Source organism: Erithacus rubecula (genome assembly GCF_903797595.1).
Source record: "Erithacus rubecula genome assembly, chromosome: 3".
NCBI lineage: Eukaryota > Metazoa > Chordata > Aves > Passeriformes > Muscicapidae > Erithacus > Erithacus rubecula.
The window spans coordinates 114762257-114787229 of NC_136689.1; the positions used below are offsets into that span (position 1 = coordinate 114762257).

Consider the following 24973-nt stretch of genomic DNA (forward strand, 5'->3'; position numbering starts at 1 on the left):
TACAGGTTCCGAATTGAACTAAATTCTAAGTGTTTAAATTCGTCTGTAAATTTAAGTATTGAAACTATGCCTCAATGTTTACCTGTGCCTGGCGCTGGCAGCCTCGATGGGGGTTTCCCTTCAGCCATCAGGAGCTACTCTGACAAAAACTACTCTATATAGTCAGTATGCACAGCCACGGTAATGGACTTCACCAGCATCACACTTCATCCTTTGGCCTCCAGGGTGCTACAGAATGAAGACACTGGTTCTCTGGAGGACAGTGGAGGAGACTCCAAGCAGCCTTGATTTTTTTGGCCCCAGGGTTTCCAGTGCTGCCTCCAGCCTAAGTGAGCATTACTGAATCCTTTCTGCAGTCAAAAACTCTTAAAAATGTACTTGATAGACATCCCTCTGCTCAGTCAGCCTCTGGGACTCAAACAAGCAGTTCTTGAACATATCTTTGAGTTTATACTGGAAACAATCTGTGGTATGGAAGAACTAATCCCAGACTCCTGGGGAGCAGAGACACTTGCCTTCCAGCCTCAGCTCCACTGGGGCTCCTCTGCCATCTTGAAGTGCCAAACAGGCACTGACTGAGACCAGCACACAAGTCTGGGGATCAGCTCTCCCACATCCCAAGGAGGCTTCTAGATCTGCTGCTCACCTAAAACATGTCTACTCAAGGAGGACTTCTCCTCACTAGGCCATGGGACACTCAACTATGTCACTGATAGAGAACTTAACAGCAGGTGTTCCAAAATGCTGAGACTTCTCAGCCACCCTAAGTAAGCAGACTGAGGGTGCTGTGCTCTTCTCTGCTATGATTTGTTTAATGACACAGTATTCTTTTTGAGTTTCCAACTGTACACAGAGTTTCTGCCTCAGTACAGGAAATCCAATGGAAGGAGTTGGAAGAGAAGTGGTGGTGGAACTCCCATTACCATCTTTAGACAACACCAAATCCACCTTACTGCGGAGTGTGATTAGGGAGATTGCACAGTAAGAAACTGAGCAGTGTTTGGAGAAACCACTCTGGCTGCTAGCCTTGCTACCAAAAAAGGGGTGCTTTAAACATATTTTAAAAACCTAAAGAGATAGAAATGTAGAAATAGTTGTCCTTTGCTCCATCAAGGCTTTCTCCCATCAGATGACACCTCCTCCATTATAAGCACAAAGACATCCAGTGATTATTTTCTTGTATCAACCCACTATTTAAATCTAAAGCTGTAACAAATGGCTGCAGCTGTTTCTTCTTCTTTCCCAGACAAATGACTGAGAATTACTTTTCCTGCCTTACCTTCCACAGTATATCTCAAATCTTAAAAATGCCAGAGTCATAGAAGAGCCAGATTTCCAGTGTGATTTAGGTAAGAAGACAGAATGATGTTTTTCCAGGTACACTCTGCTCCCTTTATGTCAAATTTGTTTCTGGCTTTATGGCTGCAATTCAGCATGAACATTCAGGGTATTTATTTCCAATTTGTTCATTTTCTCCCATTCCCATTTCTGTATAAGGATTTCTCAAGTGTGCTTGCCTGCTGGTATGGTGCACAGTTATTGGTGCTTCTGACAGAGACTAGCAGAAATATTGCTTGTCTGAGTAAAACAGCTCCAGCAGGAAGCCTCACACAGATTGTACTGCTCAGGTCCCACAGATTCCAGCTGTAGCCTGGGAGCAAATCAAAGGCAGGACACAGCCACAGGAGAATAAAAAAAGTTGCAGTTCACAGCTTTTGCTTCTTTGGGAAATCTCAGCCTAATGGATTCCAAATCCAAACGAATATTCTGAAGATTTCCAGTTAAATACTTTCCCTCCTTGGTTCAAATTCCATGTTGATAATGTACTGTAGAACCATAGCATATTCCACAGTTATGTTAAATATGCCATATTACTGTGTATCGATACACTTTTTATAGCATTTTCTTAGTAGTAATTACTTTCAAAATTTAGTTAAATTATGTATCAGAAGGGCTTCACTCTGTGTGTGTGTGTGTGTGTGTGCATAAGTGTTGGACCAAGGTATCAAGATTTTGCAAGGGGTTTCCTTTAGCTAGACATGAGTTGCTTGGCTGTGAGATTCTCTGTGTGAAACCCCATGGCACATGTTGCATCGGGAGTAATTAATTCAGGTCTTCAATGTTTTATTTATTGTATAAGAAATTAAAATCTTTAATCCAGAAATACTCAGAATAAAAATATACTCATATAAAAATATACTCATATAAAAATATGCCATGTTCTAGGTGGCTAACACAGCATAACCCACATTAACAAATACTAACAATTCATTAAATAGTTTTAAATGCATGTGTGAGACAGAGGAAAGTGTAAAATGCAAAGACAACACCATGACATAGAGATCAGGAGGTGACTTCCTAATGTGCTGCATTGAGTGAGCAATCAGCAGCTGACACTGTGAACATTCTCACTAACTCTATTGACATTCTTCTTTGGAAATTGCTTAAAGAATCAACTTTTTTTTTTTTTTTTTTTTTTAATGTGTGCTTTTCTGTCTTTCTCAACCTGAATATCATTGGTGACTACAGCTAGAGAAAGAAGTATCATGCTCGGTTGGCACTGATTCCAGTAAGGGACTAACAGCTACACATCTGAGCTTTATTTTGTGTTTGGACTGTTCTGATTTTGAAGGCAAATGACTCACCAGCCTTATATGTTGCTTTGGGCTGGGGTAGAGTTAATTTTCTTCACAGTGGCTGTTATGGGGCTGTATTTTGGATTAGTGCTGAGCACAGGGTCGATAATATAGAGATGTTTTTGTTATTTATGAGTAGTACTAATGCAGAGATGAGGTCTTTTTTGCTTTTCGTATCGCCATGCTGGTGAGGAGACTGGGGACACGGGAACTGACAATGTGGGAAGTTGGGACAGGTGACCCCAACTGACCAAAGGAATATTCCATACCATATGACATCATGCTCAGTACCTGAAATAGGGGAAGAAGGAGGAAGCAGGGGATGTTTGAATGTTTGACATTTGCCTTTCCAAGTAACCATAGTATGTGATGAGCTGGTTTCCTGGCAATGGCTGAACACCTGCCTGCCCATGGGAAGTGCTGACTAAACTCCTTGGTTTGCTCTGTTTGCATGTGTGGCTTTTGCTTTCCCTATTAAACTATCCTTATATCAACCCAAGAGTTTTCCAGCTTCTACCCTTCCTATTCTTTTCTCAATCCTAATGGAGAGAGTGAGTGAGTGGCTGCGTGGGGCTTGGCTGCTGACTGGGGTTAAGCCACAACACTTTAACAGAAGCACTGGCACTTCAGTGTTACAGTACCACTCATTTACTACCTTTGCTTTGGAAATCTTGCTCTTTATAATGAAGATCTTGTTATTCAAAGGGAGAATGCATGCAGGAGTTAAATGCATTTTAATAATCTGCACCAAATTATCTTTACCTTTAAAAATGTTAATAAAATACACAAAACATTTCATGCAAAAAGACAGATCCTGGTTTCCTTATTCAGGAAAAATTCCTTTATTTCAGAGAGGGCTGCAAGCACAAGATGCTGAGCTGCCATTCACACAGAGAAACAGTATTAGGAAAGGTTTTTTTCCCAGGGGCAATTTGTAATCTAGACTTTCCTTTTCTTATTTGTAGGATTGGAATTTTCCTGTATCAGAATTCTCGAGCATTTATTTAATTACTTAGATGAGTGCAGAGCAACCAAACAAACAGAATTTGAAGTTAATGAATGATACTCCCAATCAAAAAATTAATCAGCACAGACATCATTAATCTTCTCATGCCTCCTCTGCTAACTGTTCCATATTATTCAGCAGAACTTGGAAAAATCCAAATGATGGAAATTATCTTTTAGTACTACAGTTCTTCTCAAAAATCATATGCTAATAGCTTATTTCTGCTTCAAAGGAGGTTGTAGACAGGTGGGGGCTGTTTTTTTCTCTGAAGTAACAAGTGACAGAACAAGAGGAAATGGCCTAAAGTTGCACCGGGGAAGGTTTAGATTGAGTGTTGAGAAAAAATTCTTTGTTGGAAGGGTGGTAAAACATTGGAATAGGCTGTCCAGGGAAATGGTGGAATTACATCCCTGGAAGTGTTAAAAATGTGTAGATGTGTGGTTTGGTATTCACCACAACTTGGTTTAGTGGTGAATATGGCAGTGTTAGGTTTACAGTTGGACTGCACAATCTTAGAGGTCTTTTTCAACCTTAATGAACTCCATGGTTCTACTGTGAACACGCCTCTGCACAACTGCTGAGTACCATACAGGGAAAGAAGCAGCTGCTGGGCAAGGCACTGGCTAAAACCAGCTCAGTTCTTGAGGAAGTTTAAGAATTAGACAACAAATTTAGCCTTGCATGAGCTGAGGTTTTTACATGCTTTTGAGACAAAGCCTTGCTTCTAAATAAATAGTCAGTCCTCTTCTTTTTCTGAATGTTCTTACAAAGTAGTATTAAGTTCAACATACTTTATTTTGTCTGGTTTTGAGATTACAAAGACACAGATAACATATCCAAAGAGACACCAGTATCTTTCTTTGTAAGCTTTGAGGGATAAAAACAAAATCAATAATAGCTAAATCTTCACATCCTGTAACTTCTGGCTTTTAGAATTCAAAGTACTTCTGTCTTTACTTCAGATTCCTCCTCAACCTACATCAGAGAGATCAGAGGAAACAGGTGAGATCTTCATGTCACAACCACACCAAAGCAGCTATTGCTCTTGTTGTCATTAACACTTCCTGGGAGCACTCAACATTTCTACAAATACTATAAGCAGTGCTATCAAATGCTGCTGATGAGAAAAAAATATCTTTAACTATAGCAAGGTTATTGGCTGTTGCAGTGAAAGCCCTTTTGTTTTTCTTCCCAGTGCCAAACCTGGAACCAGAATATTCTGAATTGACAGAATCTATCTGTTTGGGGAATTGTACATTCCTTTATTACAAAAATGACTTTTTCCATGGAAAAATTGTATTAACATTTTTTCCTACATAAATGTGTAACAAATACTTCTAATTTTCAAGTCCCATAAGGAAAAAGATCTTATTAATAATCAAAGAAATTTCTCATATAAATGAAATCAGATAAGATTAAGTTTTTTATTCCAAAATATTTTCCTACAAACTACGTGTAACTGATTATACCCAACTTTAATGGACATGTAACCAGTTATTATTATGGGAGTCTAACATATTAACTCTCCAAGAAAGGAAGAGCTTATTGATTCAAAACTCCTTTTGATTTAAAGTATTAGTCTATTACATGGATCATTTCACAGCTGGCTTGGATTTATCTTGGTTTTGATGCAACAATTAATTCTGCTCAGAATTAAGAGAACAGAAAGATGTAGTCAGTCATTTCTGTAGTCTCTGGTTACAGTGTTGTTTGATTGAAGAGGTAAGGTTCAAATACAACTTTTTAACAGTGAATTCCTAAAATTCTTCAAGGCCAAGTGACTTAAAATAAATTTTCACTGTTTTTTTTTTCTGTAGCAAAGTAAAAAACACTGTTTTCAGTTGCAATATATGGCATTTATGATTTTGTGACTGTAAATAATTAGGTTCACATAATTAATCATTTTGTCTCAGAGCTCTCTTAGACAGGATAGCTACTTTGCACACCACACTGAGATAAAAAATCATAAGAAAAGCAGGGAAGAAAACCTTTCAATTGCACTAACTTTTACTAGTTATACTCTGAATACAATCACATATTAACAGATCATGTCTGAATCCTGAAGAATCAATGGGCACATTTTGAACACTGACAGTTTTCTGTCTATTTTTTTCCTGTCTATCTCAGAAGTTTTGAACTTTTGGCTTTTTAAGCTGCATCACAGGCAGTGCTGTGTACTACTTTATACCTACATATAAAAAGAAATAATACATAATTAAATTAACTTACACCTTGCACTAGTTTTAATGTGATACTTAAGAAAAAATAGGATTTTTTCATTGGCTATGGATTAAAAAATTAAATATGAACTTTAGATCAGTAACTTAAACACTGTGTGTTTACATATATTCTGATTATGGTAAGAACATTACCAATGGAAGGTATTTGGGCAGTGATGTCCAATTTTTTTTTACTTTTGATATTCCTAACACACCAACAGTACCGTGGAAGCTCTGAAAGCATTGGACTCTTTACTGGTAAGGCCTGATCTCACATCTCTTAGGTCCTAGGAACAGTTTTTCATGAGGGGAAATTCTACCAACAGTGGATGATGACTGATTTAGGAATCACTAAGGTGAATCTGTCATATCCAAGTTTTGCAACTGGATGGGATACATCCCAAGGTGCTGGAAGTGAATTTGAGGAGGTATAGCTACTCAGGAATTAGTAGCTGCAGTGCTGTCCTCCAAAATGTAGTAGCTCATCTTGCAAGATAAGGGCACAGTGACTGGGTTTTCACTTCAGGTTTGTTAAAGCACATGCTTTCAACTTTGCAGGGAGGGGAGTGTGCCTACATAATATGTGACTGGATACAGGAAGGCAAATATTGAAAGAGTGTTTGGACTCAATGGTCTTCCAACCTAAAGCATTCTAATATTGATGTATTTTATGTAGAAGGTTTCAGACAGTCTGGGTTTCAATGTTCTTGAGAGCATCTGACAGCCTGCAACCCCAGATGTGCACTGGTAAGCTGCTGACCACCTACTGGCTGACAAGTCACATGTGCCATTTGGTCTTCCAAATGCCCAGGAAACAGCCCCTATCTCCTGGAAGAGGGAGTAGACTATTGCAAGCAAATGTGCTCCTGCCAGATTGCCCATCAAGAATGTGTGTGTACTCTATCTGGTGAGCCAGACATGTAGGAGTATGCACAGTCTAGCTGGCAATCTGCTCATCAGCAGATGTGCTCTCTGTCCGTGGTTTGATAAGAATTTACTCTTTTCAAGGGCACAGGGGGTCTGTCAGTGCACGTGTTCTGCCAGTGTGGTTTAGAGAGCTACTCCTTCTCTTTGGGCACAGGCAGCAGTGCAGAGAACTGGAGTGGGGAGGTAGGGCATTGGCAAAAAGGGATGCCTTTTATTGCTGCCTTTAGGACACTGGCAGTGTTAACTACTACAGATTTAGCATATAGTAGATCTACTTCTTCTTGGTTTCTTTTTTAATTAGCATTACTGAAAGAAGTTTAGACAGAAGACAATGCCATTGTTTGTGTCTTGTATATTTGTGATGACAGTTATATTTTTCCTTCTGAGAAGAGTATGAATGATCATGGGGAGAACCATCCAGCACCATATTCAGCACGGCTGTAAACATGGATACCAAAAATACCACTAAGGTGCAGATTACTGTAATATTAATTATGTCTGCAGAAGTACTTACACTCACCTTTACAGATACTGTATATTCTCAAAAAAAAAAAAAAAAAAAAAAAAAAGGAACCAACCACAAAAACTGTCTGAATTGCTGAATTGCCTGCTGAGACCTTACATGGGCCACTAACCAGAAACTGCTAATACCTGACCTTCATTCAAATGGCTCTGCTTCAGCAACCCTATTTAATTTCAGAACTTCACTTTATCTCTTCATCCTTATACTTTATCTAGCATTGTGGTGACTCCTTTCATATCCTATGTCATGGCTGAATAATTCAATGGCAAGTAAATTCCTTACATTTTTCTTCCACAGCCTTCAGCACTAAATGCTGATTGATACTTTCTAGACCTCACTAAGAAGATGTTTACATTTTTCCTTCAACACCATCACCAAGGAAAGGCAGTGAGATGGGCTGCTGGAAAAGGCACTCCATGTCTGTTCTAAGCATGCTCTGAGCTCTGGCAAAGTGTTTCAGCTGGTATTTCTAAGTATTCAAACCACCTAATTCTGAATACATTTGGAGTGCTTGTAAGCTCTTCAGCTTCTAAAACCAACTTGAGGGTGTGCAGCTAAAACTGCACTGGTTTATATCTTAAATCTGTATTTCTCCTTCTCCTGCAGCTAAGGCTGAGAATATTTTTTATTTTTGAATTTTCAGATGTTTGCTGAAATTGATATCCAGTAAGTGAACAAGAATTAGGCCTCCCAGAGGTAAGGTATTTTCCACCCCCCTCTCAAATGAGAGAGCTGTATTCTGTAACATGAAGTATATGATTGCTTATGTTTTGGGTATATATCATTATAGTCTCAGTATCATTTCTCCCTAAAAACCTGTCATATGATAGGCCTTAATAATTGTATTTACTATACTTCTAGCTAGATTCATATAAACAAAAGCCAAGTATACACATAGGACATGCACATTCCTACCTGTTAGCAAACATATATTGTACTGTGTAGATCAGACCACACAAATCACCACAACTCAGGGCATTTATAAATATTTCACTAATTAAACACAACATCCACACAAGCATCTGCCTAAGAAGAGGGAGAACTAACATAGTTCACTGCAACTTCCTACCTTTTTGACAAGAACTTGAAATATACATGATGTGCATGGTGGCAGCAGAGTAGTTTACTATTAGTTGTCACAATCCAGAGTATTTATTACATGCTGACTGTATAATTTAAAGATATTTCCATATTGCTAATCCCATAATATATGATGGAAAGACAAAAGGTGACTTTCCCACCACATTCTGAATTGTTACAAATATGTATCACAATATTTAATTCCATGAGTAAGGCAATGTGGGCAGAAACTGCTGGTTACAGATTAAGTTTACAACATCAAAATTTCAGCAACTTCTCTACTCAGGGAACATTAATAATGGTGTATCCCACTGGATGGTATTAGATATCTTTAAAATAGGTAAGTGATTTGGTTTCTTTTAATTACTTCCTGCCAATATCCATAATTTTCTCTGCATGTCCAAAACTAACCTTAAAATTCCATATAAAATTTCTATTGTTTTTATATCATCAAAAAGGAAAGATTAATGACATATTTTAGTAATCTAGTAATAAGTGGCTTTTTTCATTGTTCAAGCTGCATGCAATCCTCAGTGGATCTTAGATGTAGGTTAAAAAGGTATTTAATGCCTGTTTTTCAGTTGCCAAGGTCAAATATCACCTAGTATGTATATGGAAAGAGGAAACATCTGTTGGAATAATTTATTTGACTAACACAGAGTTTAGGATTAAAACCTACTAATTTCTTTGGTCCAATACTGAATTTCAATTAAACAATACAGGTATTTGTTCAGTTTGAAAAAAATTCCTTCTGTTACTTGTGGGCACATTTGTGTATATCCCTAATTAGTGGATCTGGCAAGGGAATAGTATGATTTGTAATTTTTTGTATCTGTATAAGCTCTGAGAATGAATATTTATATTTTTTTAGGTTTTGGGGGTTTTTCCCCTAAAAATGTTCTAAGGAATTCACAAACCTTTAACTCCCAAGACTCTTTGGTTTATATGGAATTCCTCTACTAATAAGATTAGAATATATCTCAGGATCAGTGATTACACAAAAAATTGTAAGGCACAGCAACCTTCAGCATCTAATACAAAAGTCCCACTTAAAAATTTTTAGAAAATATTAAATGCATGGCATCTGACTCCAGATTCTTCTAACCTTTCTGTGAAATCAGACTAAAATCTTTCAGACTAAGAGTAAAAACACCTCATACTTTACAATTTACAAATGTAAATTAATAAAAATATAGACATCTTATTTCAATCAAGTCTGGAAGATGCTCTCATTGCCTTTCTAAGGTTAAAAGAGATTTCAACAGAGTCATGATTGTATTCCAGATTTTTAATACTGAGAAAATACTTGCCAAGCAAAAAAGCTCAACAATTGGGCAGCTTTTTACCATTGTACAGCAGAATCAGAATGCTTTGTCTCAAAGGGAATATCAGAAGGTCTTACAGGAAAAAGATGTTGTACATGCATGTTCCATTCTTTTTTATGACTAAGGGGAATGGTAAATGGAAAGCACAGTTTTACTTAGCCTGGCCCAAAAGACAGGATACTAATAGAGATGACATGCAAGCTGACAGAACACTGAGCACGTGTACAAACCCATCTTACAATAGAATTAAAAAAACTCCAAACATATTTATATGGCACAAGTATTAGTCTGTATCCCTCTAAATTTCAGAAGCCTATACTATTCACTGGAAAATAATAATATAGTAGTACTAACAGTATTGCTTTTTATAACAACAAGTACATTGTTCCTGCAGTTCTTGTTATTAACTGCTCCAGTGCTTTGTGCTTTCTGAGAAAAAAAAAAGGTTCAATAACCAGTACATGTATGACAAATTCAGTTTCTTTTTATGCCAGAATATACCCATTGTCATATGATGAACAAACATGATTATTTGAAAGAGAGCATGTTTGTGATTTGCAATTCTTCTTCCCTTCTCAATGGAAAGACAGCTATTTTTAATCAGAACAAATAACCAGAAGAAAGAAAACTCATGGAATTGAAAGTGGTAAGTTGTCAAGAATATAAAATAGCATTAAATGTTGTACAATTAAATTGTCAAACATACTAATAAATTCTAACTTGAATGTAAAATAGAATAGTAAATTTACTAATTTAGTTACAAAAGAATCCCTGTGTCAGTTGCATGTATTTATCTATTTTTATCTACAGCATTGTATAAATTATGTTTTGTTGTTGTTGATTTTTTGTTTGTTTGTTTGGTTGGTTTTTTTTAGTTGGCCAGTTCAGCTGATAAATAATAAAACTGTTAGGTTAAAAATAGCATTAAAAATCTGGGAGGAATGATATTAGGTCCCAAATATTTAACTATACTATTGCCACAGGTAAAACTGGAGCATGGCTGTAAGTTGTAATGATGAAAGCTGATTGTTTCTCCTTCTCCAGATGATTCCAGGCACAGCATCAACTTTCACCAATGGTCCTCATACCCTAATTTTCTTCTGAGAATTAATTTCAATATTATTTTACCTTTGTGGAAAAAGATTACAATTAAATACATATGACAGAAACTAGTAACATAGAAGTTACTGCTATTAGCTAGTCCACTGATTTGTAACCAGAAACTGAAATCTACCATCCTATCTTTCAAAGAAATAAAGACAATAAATATAACATGGGTAAAAAAAAATTAAATTTCTATCTTCCTGTACTCATTTTCTAACTGATTCAGCAAGAGCTGTACAAGCAATAACTGACATAATTAAAAGGAAGATGTTTGAGAAACACACCTGACTACTTTACATCTGACTTCTTCGTTCACGGATTCTTGGCAGAGGCTTTCTTTCAACTTTCACCTTGTGAGCCAAATCTAAGAAATCTACTCTTTCTTCCACAGAGTCACTGTGGTGAGAAGGAAGAGCAAGATAAGGTGTTTCAGAGTCAGCTGAAGGAAACAAGAAGAAAAAAGGATTAATTCAATAACCCAAGTCAAACCATATATATTTTATATTCAGTGTGATTGATCACAGGTTCCAATATATCTTGTTATAGAAAACAGTGTAATGAACCTTAAGATAAAATACCTCAAATTTGAAGAGAAAACTTTGAATGGAATTATGGAAGGTGCTGCAAACACTAATGAAAGCAAATATTAAAACACATTCATGTACCCATTCAAGTAGGGTTATTTGAAAGGGAGTAAATTCAGTTACATGGCAGTAATATATCAGTAGTTATTCAGAAGACCATTTCAGAACCATTGCCATTTACATAGGGCTTCCAAACAATGAGCAGACTTCAACTATTTTAAGACTGGTGCTGACAGGCAGAGCATCAGCCTTCATGTCTTTAAAAATAACATACTAATTTATCTTCTAAAAGCAACAATGTGCCACCAAATTTTTTTTATAAACATGGTAATTCAAACCATTTTGAATAATTTCAAGTTAAATGTCTGTATTCAAGTCCTGCAAGATGGCAAGACATACTTTTAAGTAATTTATGTTTTAACCTGCAGTCAACTCTGTAATAACCACAACCTCCCCAGCATTTTTAAAAAACCTCACTTTCTTTAAGGTGTTGCTTGAATTTCAAAACTATTTTGTTTTCTCACTTGAAGAACAGGTTGCCTTTAAACCTAAAAAGGGTTTAAGGCTTTTTTACCATTTTTTTACTTTCCAAGTTTAAAATTTGGACTTCTGCAAGATGTGTAACTTGCAAAGGCCTTTAAAAGGACTAACAGTACACAGAGATCAAATGAGCATCAGCAAATACATTTTAAGTCTGATATATTTTAATTTAAGTCTGATTTTTTGTGCATATTTATTCTAGAATGTCAAATATTTTAAAAATATGGAAGTAAATGTGATAATTTACACATTCAAAATATACTAGCTAACCCTTTCCATAATTCTGAGAGATTGGGATGTGAGGAAAAAACCCCCAATACATGAACTAGTGCTAAAATTAAATTTTATATTGGAAAAGCTCAACTGCTACTTATGTCTTTTGGACTCATCACCAGTACAAGTGTCTTATAAACAATTCTTAGCATATTTATTTTTAGATGTAATTTTATGATTTCTGTAAGTTTTAAATAAACATGAAGTAATTGATTAATTTGCTTACAAGATTGTACATGGGCTGCATGTTCATCTGTCATTCTTTCATTGCTTTTTTTCCTGGCAGCTCTGGAGGCTTTCCAATTCATTAAGAAACGTCTTTCCATTTCTTGAATTTCTTTCCCATCAAGGGATTCTGCAAAAGAGAACATTTGCTGTGATACAAAGTGAACTAAAGGGCTACACAACTAAAGTTGTATGTAACGTGTATTGGCTGTATATTAATTCCCTTTAAGTCTTCTTTTCTTTTTCCAGTATTTTGGTAAAGAAAAAAAATACCCAATAAAGATTGGTATTCATATTCAAGCTGCATTTCTTAATTACAAAAAAACACTACAGTTTTTATAACTTTCAAGGGAAATATACATCTTTCACATTTGGTTAACATGCAAGACCTTCTATAAAGTTGTGCAGAAAAGTTATGCTCTTACACAGGGTATAGATAAATGCAGCAATCCAGGTTGAGAGGGAAACTGCATGTCTTAGCAATCAAGGAATCCTACTGATCATGAAGACAGTCACACAGGTTTGCCTCCCAAAGTTTAACTTTACTCATCTAGGTGCCATAAACCTTATGCTCTATGATTCATGGTGGCATCTGCATTTTTGAGTCAGCCCAAATGAAATACCTCATGTGGCCAAAAATTTAAGTTGCATTAGAACTATCCTAAGACACTGTAATTTTCATTGTGCAGACAGGCTTTTGCTTTTTCTTCATGGCCAGTATTTTGTGCTCTGAGAAAAACCAAGTTCTGTAATTATAACTTCAAAAATAATTGGCACCTGTATCCAAAAAGAGTAAAAAATAATTTTTTGTTACTTATTTCTACAGTATATAAATTTAGATACAGAAGAAACAGTTTCTTTCTTGCTAAAATTTTAATATTTCATGCTAAAATTTTATGCAAAATAATAATATAAGCTGGAACATAAGGATTAAGATAACAAATATGCCCACAGTGTAAGTGTGAACTGCTTGTAAGTTTAAGGATAAATGTTAAATGGCAAATTCAAACAATTTCAATTCAAAAGTAAGATAGGATCTGCACAACTGGCACTGTACAACAAAAACACAATATCAACTACTATAGATTGATAGGGGAGTAGATTAAACTGTTCTTTCAAAATCAGTTTCACAACATCTGGAATACTAACACGAAAAATTGTCTTGTAACTCTCTCCCCAGTCGTCTATTATAAAACAAATGATTTCTGCTACTAATACCAAAAGTCAAACAAGATGGCTTGTGAAGCTGATTACATAAGCAGTACTAGCCTTCTACATAAATTAAAAATTCATGATTTGACATAAATATCTATAGCAGTAACTGTGTTTACATGCATGGTGCTACTCAAGCACAACTAATTTTCAGTTGTTTCCTAAAAGATTGGGGGTTATGGGTGGGCTACTGATTTAATTTTGTACCTAAAGTCAGTGACTGTACTATAATCCTATCCTTGTACTTTGGTTTTTGGCAGATGGGATTTCCTGTAAGATCTATTCTGCGTAGCTTTGTCCATTTTTTTAATACAACCTCCAAATCCTGCAATTGAAACAACAGAGCATTGTTATTATGTTTCCCACTCCAGAGTAAAATTCAACAGTAATGTGATTTGTGCAGCCAGGCCCAAATCCTGCACACAGAAATAACTTCAATGAGGCCATTCACATGTATTAATATGTACATTAAGAATGTGCATTTTCAAACAGAGTGGTCCACAGCATTCCCTGAGTATATCAAAATTGCACAGAAGAAACGACATTGGAAGATGCTGCATTTTTAAGGATACAGTAATCCCAGTTATGGAAAATTATCACTTCAATACCACTGATAAGCACCCAAAGCCCAGGAGCTACCATTGAAAAAATTCATTTGATACACAATGTCTGCTAATGCATCCCCAAGGTCTTACAGAGAGTCCTTAGAGTATCAGTGTGTGGAAGTATAAATACTTCATATAGGTAAAGAGCAGACAAAAAAAAACCCTAAAAATCATGCAATCCTCAGTGGACTCTCTCTCTCTTTATATATATGCAGAAATGTATTTTACAGGAGAAACAGTAATCCCTCCTACCTAACTGTGGGTGGTCAGTTATAGCATTGGCCTACACAGTGAAATTAGTGAAATATACCTTTCTCCATCTGTGTTTCACTCTGGTTACCCAGGGGCAGCATGACCTAGATGAAACTACTCTGTCTTTTAAATACAATAAATTCAAGTAAAAAACATGCAAAGTTCAGCAGATTGGTCCTTTCTACTCAGACACCTTAGTTTCTGAAATACTTTCTTTCCAAAATTTCATTTAACTCCCATTCTTGACAGGCTTTCCTTGTATGTGTGAAAAGCTTAAGGAGGGATTCAAGACAAGAGGTATAAATAGAAGAGAGAGGATTTATGTTCTACTGTTGTAATAATTTGGAAAAATCTACTAATCATGCTGTGTCAGATTCTAAACCACAGAGTCTGTAAAACTTTGTAGCTTGATGCCAACAATGAAGTCTCTAGCAATGTAGATATTTCTTAGCTCCTTCAAATTTAGAAAATTGCTTGGGTTATACAAGCAGGGAGAACTCTGCTTCTGCTGGCTCATTTCCCTTGGTAGAAAATCCTCTTGGAAATATTCTATGGGTTGTATAGTATATGATTAGAAAAATCACATGGAAGAGAAAGTGGCAGCACTTTGCAGCCTCATGCCTCCAAACCATATAATTTTTGGTCTACCTATGATGATGGTGATATCATCTATTGTTATTCAGTGACAAAAATGCATTTTTAGAAAACTAGAGAGCAAAAGTCTGGTTCTGTTAGGATCAAGACTGATAAAACAATGCAAGAAACTCTGAGGACTACTCCACACGAAGAAATGCAAATAATTCTAATAACAAGTAATGTTATTCAGCAAAGCTTAATTCAGCATGTATCAGGATAGTGAAGTGATAGCTCATACAGTTTAGGTGCTAACACTTAATCATACACAAAATGTAGGGGCAAAATATTTTAGGTTAGACTTACTAAAAAAAAAAAAATCATTTAGCCAAGTATGTTTATTTTACCTTACCTAAGCATTCAGACAATATCATTGAAGTCTATAATGTGTTCTAGATTTCATTAGAAATAATTTTTCCAAGCAATAGTTTTGCAACACAAAGTTGTGTCTTACTGAAACAAAATATATACAGTTTAACTTTGATGAATGTATACAAAGTCCTGTAGATTTTTGTTAGCTGTTACTTACTTGATAAATGACCCAGAACATGCTTACTCCAGTGTGTGTTTATCTAAGAGCACACTAATCCTGTGCTGAAATATGATTACCCTTTCGATACGCTCTAGTTGTTCATTGCCTTCCTGTCTCTAATAAAGTGCTTTCACTTCCCAGCCTTTCAATAAGCTGTACTAAAGGGACCAGACACTCTTCAGGGCAGGCTCCGTTTGATAAATGATCATGTCATGCTATCACTTTGAGGTCTGCTACAAAATACTGACGAGCAAATTATATTCCATCGGGGAGGGTGGGAGGGGGAAGGGCAAGTGCCTGAGCAGGCAGCTGTAGTGCTGGCAGTAACTTTCTTACCAATTAACGGTGGCCATTTAAGAATTGGTATTTGACCAGTATGCTCCAGTTTTTATCGGAAACGTCTAATTCAACTGCCCAAGCTACATCTACAGACAGCAATTTGTCACCAGTTTGATTACCTGTCATAATCTATTTGAGAAAATCTATAATTTTTCTCTTGTTCCTGACTCAATTCTAAAGCGAATGAATTCATCTTTTGTGATATCCTCTTGTCATAATCAATACTGGGCAGAGGTTGAATAAATTAAAGACTTGGGAAATACAGATTTTACCAGGTATTTCTAGCTATATTTTTTTCTATCTACCTAAATACTCACAGAACTCATAATCCTTCAAAAGCTAATGAACCTAATAAATAAACTATATTCTGTTTTTTTTTTTTTTTGTAAAAAGGAATAGTTGTGGGTTTTTTTTTTAAAACAGACATAGTGTTTTAAAAATTTTCCTTAATTCCAACCCAAATACATTGCAATCTAGAAGACCTTGTGTTCCTGGCTAAAGCCAACCAGAACATCAACATGAAGAATAAATGAAGTAACAAGCAATAGAAAACAAAGAAAAGCCAATTCTATTTAAAACAATTATATTCTTGATAACTGACCTGAGACATACTTTTTGCATGTGGTAGCTAGTCATAGTTATTTTGCATGAGTTCAGAAAAATTATTTGGTTTTCTTCTGTATACTGTTCAGACTGAATTATATAAACTTCAGTCAAGGGAAACAGGGTCATATGCCTTGATGTCTGTTAATTATGCTAACAAAGCTTTGTATTAGCCAGGACCTTAAGTGCTTGAATTTATTAGTCCTAATTTTCAGCTATGCTGAAATCAAAGTGGCATAGTCGAAAAGCAAAGGAATATGTGTTTTCATAATAAGTGAAAAAACTGAGAGAAATGTTTAAGTATAAAGTACTTTTACTAACCACAAAAGTGAGAAAAGTCTACATAAGATTGTATTTCATGCATTTCTAATGCCTTTCCTCTTTCACAGAGATTCCATCTTATTCCTGTAGTTCACCAGACCTGCTCAGACACAGGCAGCTCCTCTACAGCTTCTCATCCCACCAGGTGAAGCACAGCTGGGTACAGAGCCCTCCAACACTTCCCTGTCATGTGGCACTGCCAGGATCTCTGATCAATGCCAGGCATTCCTGGGGAAGTTCTTGATGGCAGTGATGGGAAAGCAAGAATGGGAAAACAGGGGATGTAGTGCTTTTGGCATGAAAATGAGGTAGACATCAGAGTTTTGATAACAGAGGGTCAAGAGGGAGGAGAATGGAAGCAGCTGGTGTGGGAATGAAAGAACCTTTGCTCCGTGTAACAACTTCAGCCAGCAGAACCAATTAAGTGTATAGAACTGTATACCTCTAAAATCCTTCCAGCTTTCAGAGTTGTAGAATAATGTATGCCATGCAATCATGAAATTCAGGGACACAAAAAAAAATTGAAATATACTCAAAACTTCCTCCAGCTGTTTTTTTGAACAGTCAGTGGCTGTGTAAGATTGTTCTCCTGCTAGATACCCACTGTGAGCTAAAGTCTCTTTCTCTGAGCTAAAACTGACTTTTAAAAAAATACTTTTCATGGCTTACTGTTTTTTTCAACAGTTGGGTTTTTATTTATTTAAGAATTTATATTAGTCATAAGTAGAGCCTTCCAAAATGTAATCCCTCACAACTCAGTAGTTGTAGCTGGAAAGTTGGATATCCACCTGCATTACACTGTATATTAAACACATTTGATATGTTAACTAATTTTATAGGTCTGCAAAGATATGAATAGAAAATTCTTCCCTGTGCTATATATTTCAAAACTTAGAGACTGTTTAGAACACAGGACATTCACTTTCAAAATATACTGGAGCTTAATCCGAGTGTAATGGATTGAGCAAATGCAAATGTTAATCATATAATCTTTCAATAGTTGTGACCATGCAACATAGAAATCTACAGGTATAACTGATTTGGGTAAATATAATTCTGGTTTTCCTGATGATTAAATAATGCAAATTAATAAAGAATAAACAATATCTACACAGTTACTGAATAATGCAGTCAATTTCCACTCTCCTTATTCTGTTTCAGAGGATATTGGTTTTTCCTCTAAGATACTGAAAATACCGTCTCCAAATTGGCATCCTCATTCTTAAAATTAATTGGTTTTTTGGCTATGAAAATTTTCTTTGAAGATCATCACAACAGAAGTAAATTTTATGTATAAGAAATAAAGAGCAAATATAAAAATCTCTATAATATGCTTTATTTAGAAATTGATTCATTTTAAAAAGGGAAGCTTTGGGGAGATTGCCTATTTGAAAAAAGCTTTTTGCTATTTTGATGTAACCAACATATTCAATGTGATTTTAATTATTCAGCAAAACCTACATGAATTGTATTTTGATGTAAATTCAATCACAACTGCGAGCCAGGACTTGAAATACAGAGCATTGACAGTTCTGTAGTAAAAGAGAAGGGCATCATTCAACATTTTTTAATATTCAAATGTAAAAAATAGAGTCCAAATAGAGTAAATCCATCTAGACAACTGATAGGTTATGCACAAAAATAGTGCAATCTCGTCACTAAAGAGGAGAATTGCCAAATTATCTCAACAATCTGTTGAAAATATATTGTGTTCTCAGAAGTAGCAAGAATAGTTATTTTAATAATTACTAACCAAAGAAAGTTAAGTTTACTAAGGAAATAAAATGTTTATGCAAGCCAGAAATTATAGAGTTTAATTCAATCAAGACCTTACCTTGGTGATTTGGGTTACTATTTAAGCCAATTCATTTCATAAATTTTTACATCCTAGACAAATGCTTCTCCATTTTTAGTCTCAGTAAGATTTTTATATGAGAAAAGGCAGCATGCTTGATAAGGCAGACTAAGTAACTGCACAAGTAAAACTTCTTTTTACTTATATATTTAGTGATAAAGATGAATGTGAGTAATTTCTTAAAACCCATACTTCATATAACAAACATTTACTTTAATACCTTCATATGTTTAATGCGATTGTCCACTGCTTTAAGATAAGAAAGATTTTCCAAAACTGCCAGTTCTTCTAATTCATCAATGTTGTTATTGCTGATATTCAATACAGACAAAGATTTCTGAAGGAAGAAAAGCAGAAACAGAAGTATTTTTTTATGTCATGTATGAGGCAAGTTGAAAATTATTACAGAAAATTGTCTTAAAAGATGAACAAACATATGAAGAAACATGCAAACACCACCTCCACATACCATACAGATTGTTTTATGTTGGCATTCCACCTTGTCCAAAAATATAATTTATTCTAGTTTTGAAGTGAACCAAAGCAAGATTGTTTCTCAATTATTTCAGAAATTCTTAGTAAATACAGATTTTTTTTTAAACATGTTCAAATTCTTTACAGAGTTCTGCAAGTGCTGCTAATTCTACTTTTGATATATGAAATATACATTGAAACTGACTGCTTTTTTATAGTCATAGAATGGTTTGGATTGAAAGGGACCTTAAAGATCATCTAGTTCCAGTCCCTTGCCATGAGGAGGGACACCTTCTACTAGACCAGGTTGTTCAGAGCTCCATCCAACCCGACCTTGAACACTTCCAGGGATGGGGCAGCCACCACTTCTCTGGGCAGTCTGTTCCAGTCTCACCTCCCCCACAAGCAGAGAATTTCTTCCTAATAGCCAATCTAAACCTGCCTTTGATCAGTTTCAGGCCATTCCCTCATGTCCTATCACAACATATCCTTGCAAAAAGTGCCTCTCCAGCTTTCTCATAAGCCCCCTTTTTATATAAGCTGATGCAAGGTGTCCTTGAATTCTCCAGGCTGATCCCTAACTTTCTCAGCCTGTCTTCATAGGACAGGTGCTCCAGCCCTCCAAACCTCTCTGTGGCCCTCTCTGAACTTGCTGCAGCAGGTCCACACTCTTCTTACACTATGGGCCCCAAGACTGAATCTGAACTGCAGAGCTGAAGCCCATATGTGCTACCCACATAGTCTCATTTAACAGCTGGACTACACTGCTTTTCTTCCAGGCATGATCCTACAAACCTCTTGGTATCCATACCTCTGATCTTTACCCCTTGTCTGGAACAGAACTAGACTTTGCCATTTGTAACAGACAATAGTTACAGAGACCTTTACATTTTAGATACAAATCGAAAGATGTTTCAGGTGTTTATCTAGGGAAATACTAATGTAGTTTTACATAAAAGGAAAAAATTTGTATCTCTAGAAAATGAGAAGGGTCTCCCAATCCAATGAGTTTAAAATTATACAAGGTATAAGATATACCATTAATTGGAAAATCTCTATTTCAGCAGTTTATATAGGAAAACTAACCCACTTCAAAAATTTGACCAAGATCTACACTGCAGATGAAAATTAGAAGTATCATCTTGATAAACAGTTCATAAACTTAATCTTCTCAGTCAGATTCATGACATTGTCATCATCAAAACATTTGCCTGTGGTACATATAGTTATACAGCTTCATGCTTTCATATCTATTTAATCTCTGACACCATTAAAAGAGCCAGAAACAGATGAAGAAGTAAAAAGAGCTCCCTTTAAAAAGCTCCAAACACTTAGTACATGAAGGATAAAATAGAATATTTTTACATTTAGCCTCTACAAAGAAGTTACATTGTCAAGAATGCAAAGTTGTTTCATAGGAAACAAAGGAAACCCCACATCAAAAGGCCTTAAATAAAAGCCACAAAGAACAAAAGAACAAAATCTAGACCAGACTGCTGAAAAACAAGGAAGAGTTTATTATATGTTATTATCCTGGGAAGATGGTAGCTGTAAAACTTTCCTTTACTTTGATAATTTCTCCAATATAGAAGGAACAAAGTACAAATGCTCTCACAGTAATGACTCATTTCTATTAAAGAAAAAGAGCAATACATGTCTTGGATTTCATAATCTCAAAACAGGAAAAAAATAGAGCTAAGTCTAATATTTGATACACATGTAAACAAAGGAACTCACATTTTAATGAGTTTTTCATCTTCGCAAAAAAGGGCTCATCAAGCCCTGACTTCACTATGGGAGATGCACCAAGAGGAATTTTTATAGTACAGAACTACATCCATTAGCAAATAAAGCCTACTTTTTAACCTCTTCAACTGCATGTTTTATGTTTTCTGAGCAATTAACATGTTGAAAGACAACTTCAAAAAGATTTTCTGAACTTTTGACATAACATAACATGGAAGAACTGCAGAACTAAAACTGAATGCTTTTGATTGTGTTGTTCTTAATATCCAGGAAAAAAAAAAAAAAAAGCTGTTTGTGCCCTTTTTTTCCATTCCATTTTTCTACAGAAATACAAAATGCAATGCATAAACAACTAGACAAATCAAATCACTGAAATATCAACAAATTATTTGTAGTGATACAAATAAAACAGACTAAGAAAACTAAGAGTGATAAATTCCAACCTTTTTTTTATTTTATTCACATTCTGTTTCATCCTTCATAATGAAAAAAAAGAGGAAGTAGAATTTGCTGGACTCCTTGTAAGAGAATTAGGGTGGGAGTCCCTTGATAGAATTTGAAATAATGTCACCAATTGGCAGAGGAGGAAAACACAGACTGATCAACTACTAATAATTTTTCCTAAAAATACTGATCTCCTGATAATTGGCTCATTGAAATTCTCAAAATGTACTTACTGCCAGGGAGTTTAGAGATACTGGATCAAACAGAAGCTTTTCACCGAGAGGGAGATGTTGACTTTCAACATGCAGCTCCCTTAGTTCTCCTATTTTATCCAAACCCTCTACTACAGTGATATAGTTGCCTCCTAAATACCTACAGAACAAAACACAAAATAGATTTAACACCCTTTGAAAGTAAGAGCAAACACAAGGCTTCAATATATAAAGAAAAATATTTTTCAAGCATTATTGAATAATACTTGGAAATTATGATAAAAAAAGTAAATAACCTAGCATACAAGTAGAATATACACTTAAGTGATTCAGTTTTTTCAGTTTTATCTACTGTTACTATTATTATTTCTATTAGACTGAAAAAATAAAATTACTTAAATGCAAATATGTATGTCAAGATGATGTCATTACTTTATCACAGAACATCTAATCAAAAAATAATAAGCAATTATTTCTACTTGAAAAGAAAAATTTAAGAGCTGAAAGGGCTTTAATGACTACATAATTTAAAAAATTCTGAAGGGCCATAAGTATTCTTTATACTAGTAGAATAAATACATTATTTTCAACTTACAACTTTTCAAGTTTTTTCAGTGACGAGAGATTTTCTATGCTTGAAATACGATTGTTCTGGAGGTAAAGGTGCGTTATATTTGAAGCAAAGTCCAGGTTCTGGATTTGGTTAATATGGTTATCATATAAATATAGAACTCTCAGATTTTTACAGAAAGAGAGGTCACCCTGAAATAAACAATAGCACGCTACTTAAAGTTCAATCACTGCCTGCTTCTGGAAGCTATTGATTGTTCTTTTATTTAAGTTCTGATACACGACTTATAAATTTTCACCTTCAGTATGTATTTCTTAAAACTCTTTTTCCTGTAAAAACACTTACTATATGTTGTCAGTTATCTACAGATTAAAGACTGTCATTATTACTTTGCCATACAGACTCTGAGGACTACAGGCATCACCAGCAAATGCACCACATCCAGTGTGACTTCATTCCCTTCTCTGTGTTCATCAGATGGATTTCAGGAAAATACAGATTTTAGGGCAGTTGTCTCCATTAAACTGCACTGATGTAACTGGAAACCAGTTTTTGGCAAAGAATTATTGGTTTATACAAAACTTTGCACTTCAATCTATTTTAATATATTTCTGCCCCCAAGTTCACATTCAAATGTTGAGTTTCTTTGAACATATTCCTATAAAACAACTAAAAGGGCCACTCATCATGAAGGTTTCTGCAAAACTTTGCTGTGGCAGACAATGAACCAGACCTCATCAAATGGACTGATCCAATTAGGAACTTGCTATGGCTGCACACATTCCTAGGAGTGGGCTGAATAAACCCATTTGATTGCAGGGATCTGTTCACACAGAATAAACTATTGCTTCTTCACTGAAACCACGCTTCAAGAGCAGGAATTCACCACATTCAACAATGCAGTTGTTTTCAGGGCTCAGCAGTTTCAAAATTGACTCAGTATCTTGAGGGGATCTGAATTAACTCAGAATTTATTGAAACCTGTATACATTTCCTATTATTAAACTCAGAGGAAGGAGAACTGGGTTAAGTTTTCAGGTTTAGTCTTTGGAAATGAAAAGCTCATGGATTATTTTTTAAATTACTAAGCCCCAGGGAGCAATTAAAAAAAGAAAGAAAGGAAAAAAGTGTATTTTTAACCTGGCTAATTTGAAAAAGTCACTATACAAGTCCAAATTTGTTAACCTCACTGGGGTTATTTCCTGTTTCTGAACTCTCCTTTCCTTTCTCAGACTTCCTCTGAAATTTAAGGAATAAATCACAGAATGAAAAGATTGTGCTGTGAGTTAACAGATTTGTAAAACTTGGCTTTCCTTGTTTGTCTCTCCAACAATGAACATCTCATCATAACAGTAACTACAAAATGTTAGAGTAGCCAGTTTAAAAGGAATAATAATTTAAAAAAAATTACAATTGAATCTATGTTTTTATCTGACAAATTCAGATGAGTCATTTTTTGCAGATATTGTCCAAAGTCGTCTTCACTACGATACTTGTGACTGGCATTTTTAGCAATCAGGTCCATTGTTAGTCGAACCATGGTTCTGTAATAGGTCAAGCTGCTCTACTGCTTCTTTTAAGTGTATTCCACGTATTCTTCTAAGTAGTATTATAGAATGCCTTAAAAAGAAAAAGGAAAATGTTATACTACTTGTATCCCAGACCTTCAACAAAGCTTACATACATACTTCAAATCTGACACATTCTTACCAATGCCCTTTCATTTACAGTGATGCTATGCTGCTTATAAAAACCTATCCATTTTACTGCGGATATTTTATCTGGTTTTTAGTGTATTAATAAACATTTAAAATAATTTTTCTATTTAATTTGCTGATTCAGTTTATAATTAAGAATATTATATCCTGCATTACCATGCATACAGAACTGCACGTTCTGCACAGTCAAAAACGGTGAGTTTTTCCCACTAAGGCATATTATAGAGGCTCTCACAACAATACCGACTTTTTTCCCCCAACCTCTGGCTCGTATAAGTGAGTTTATAAATGACAGAATGGGGGAGCAGGAGGAAGGCAAGCGGCTAATACTGAACGGGATGCACAAACGATCTGGGGATAAAGGTACTCTGATATAACTTAATGACTCAGAATAGCAAGGTCACCTATTTAGCCAGTACATATCAGAATTATATTATGTATTATAGCTTATATACAAAAGTGTATCACATTAGTGTATCAGAAAAACTGAGGAGACAGCAAAAAGCATCCCAGTGCTAAACTTCGCACAGAGAATCGTCCCTGCCAGCATTACATGTAGGAGAAAATGAAGAAAAGCCAAGATTGAGGCTGTGAAGGCACAAGAAACTTCCATTCTTAGTAAACAAATCTGAAGCTCAGTAGCTCTCCTTTATCCATACGGGGTTTGCTTTTAACTTTTATTTTAGAAGGCGGAGATGAAGGAGAGCTTTGTAGGTTTCTTGTTTTTGTACTGTGAGTTTCTTGTTATATAAAACCACCTTTCAGAGCCCCCTTCTCAGGTCTTCTTCCAAACCCTGCAGAGTAAGCGAGGGAAAGCCGGGCAGGTCTCCCTCCCTCGGTCCCCAGCTCCTTCCTACCTACAGCCGTGCGACTGCACACCGCCCTCCCCGTCCCGCGGCCCCGGCACCAGCCGCCTCCCAGCGCGGCCGCTGGGCAGGCGGCTCTGCCGGCGGCACGGGCCGGGATCCGCTCCAGCCGCCCTCCGCTCCCGGGAGGAAGCGCCCCCGGGCGGCC

The 24973-nt window shown here is 35.7% G+C and overlaps 1 protein-coding gene across 3 annotated transcripts; it reads right to left on the reverse strand.

The window, feature by feature from the left end:
- Window positions 1–4472: 4472 nt before the first annotated feature.
- Window positions 4473–24973, reverse strand: PPP1R42 (protein phosphatase 1 regulatory subunit 42). 3 transcript variants are annotated; one of them, XM_079301541.1, is made up of 9 exons: window positions 24817–24973; window positions 23653–23861; window positions 22266–22432; window positions 21692–21830; window positions 19015–19131; window positions 13862–13979; window positions 12444–12572; window positions 11105–11259; window positions 4473–4617 (listed from the first exon to the last, which is right to left on the reverse strand). In XM_079301541.1, exons 2-8 carry the CDS (start codon window positions 23779–23781, stop codon window positions 11114–11116), a joined length of 945 nt encoding a protein of 314 aa, XP_079157667.1. In that variant the 5' UTR covers window positions 23782–23861; window positions 24817–24973; the 3' UTR covers window positions 4473–4617; window positions 11105–11113. The 3 variants fall into 3 exon arrangements, with proteins under 3 accessions (XP_079157667.1, XP_079157668.1, XP_079157669.1); XM_079301542.1 differs by lacking the exon at window positions 24817–24973 and adding an exon at window positions 24513–24533; XM_079301543.1 differs by lacking the exon at window positions 4473–4617 and adding an exon at window positions 5705–5830.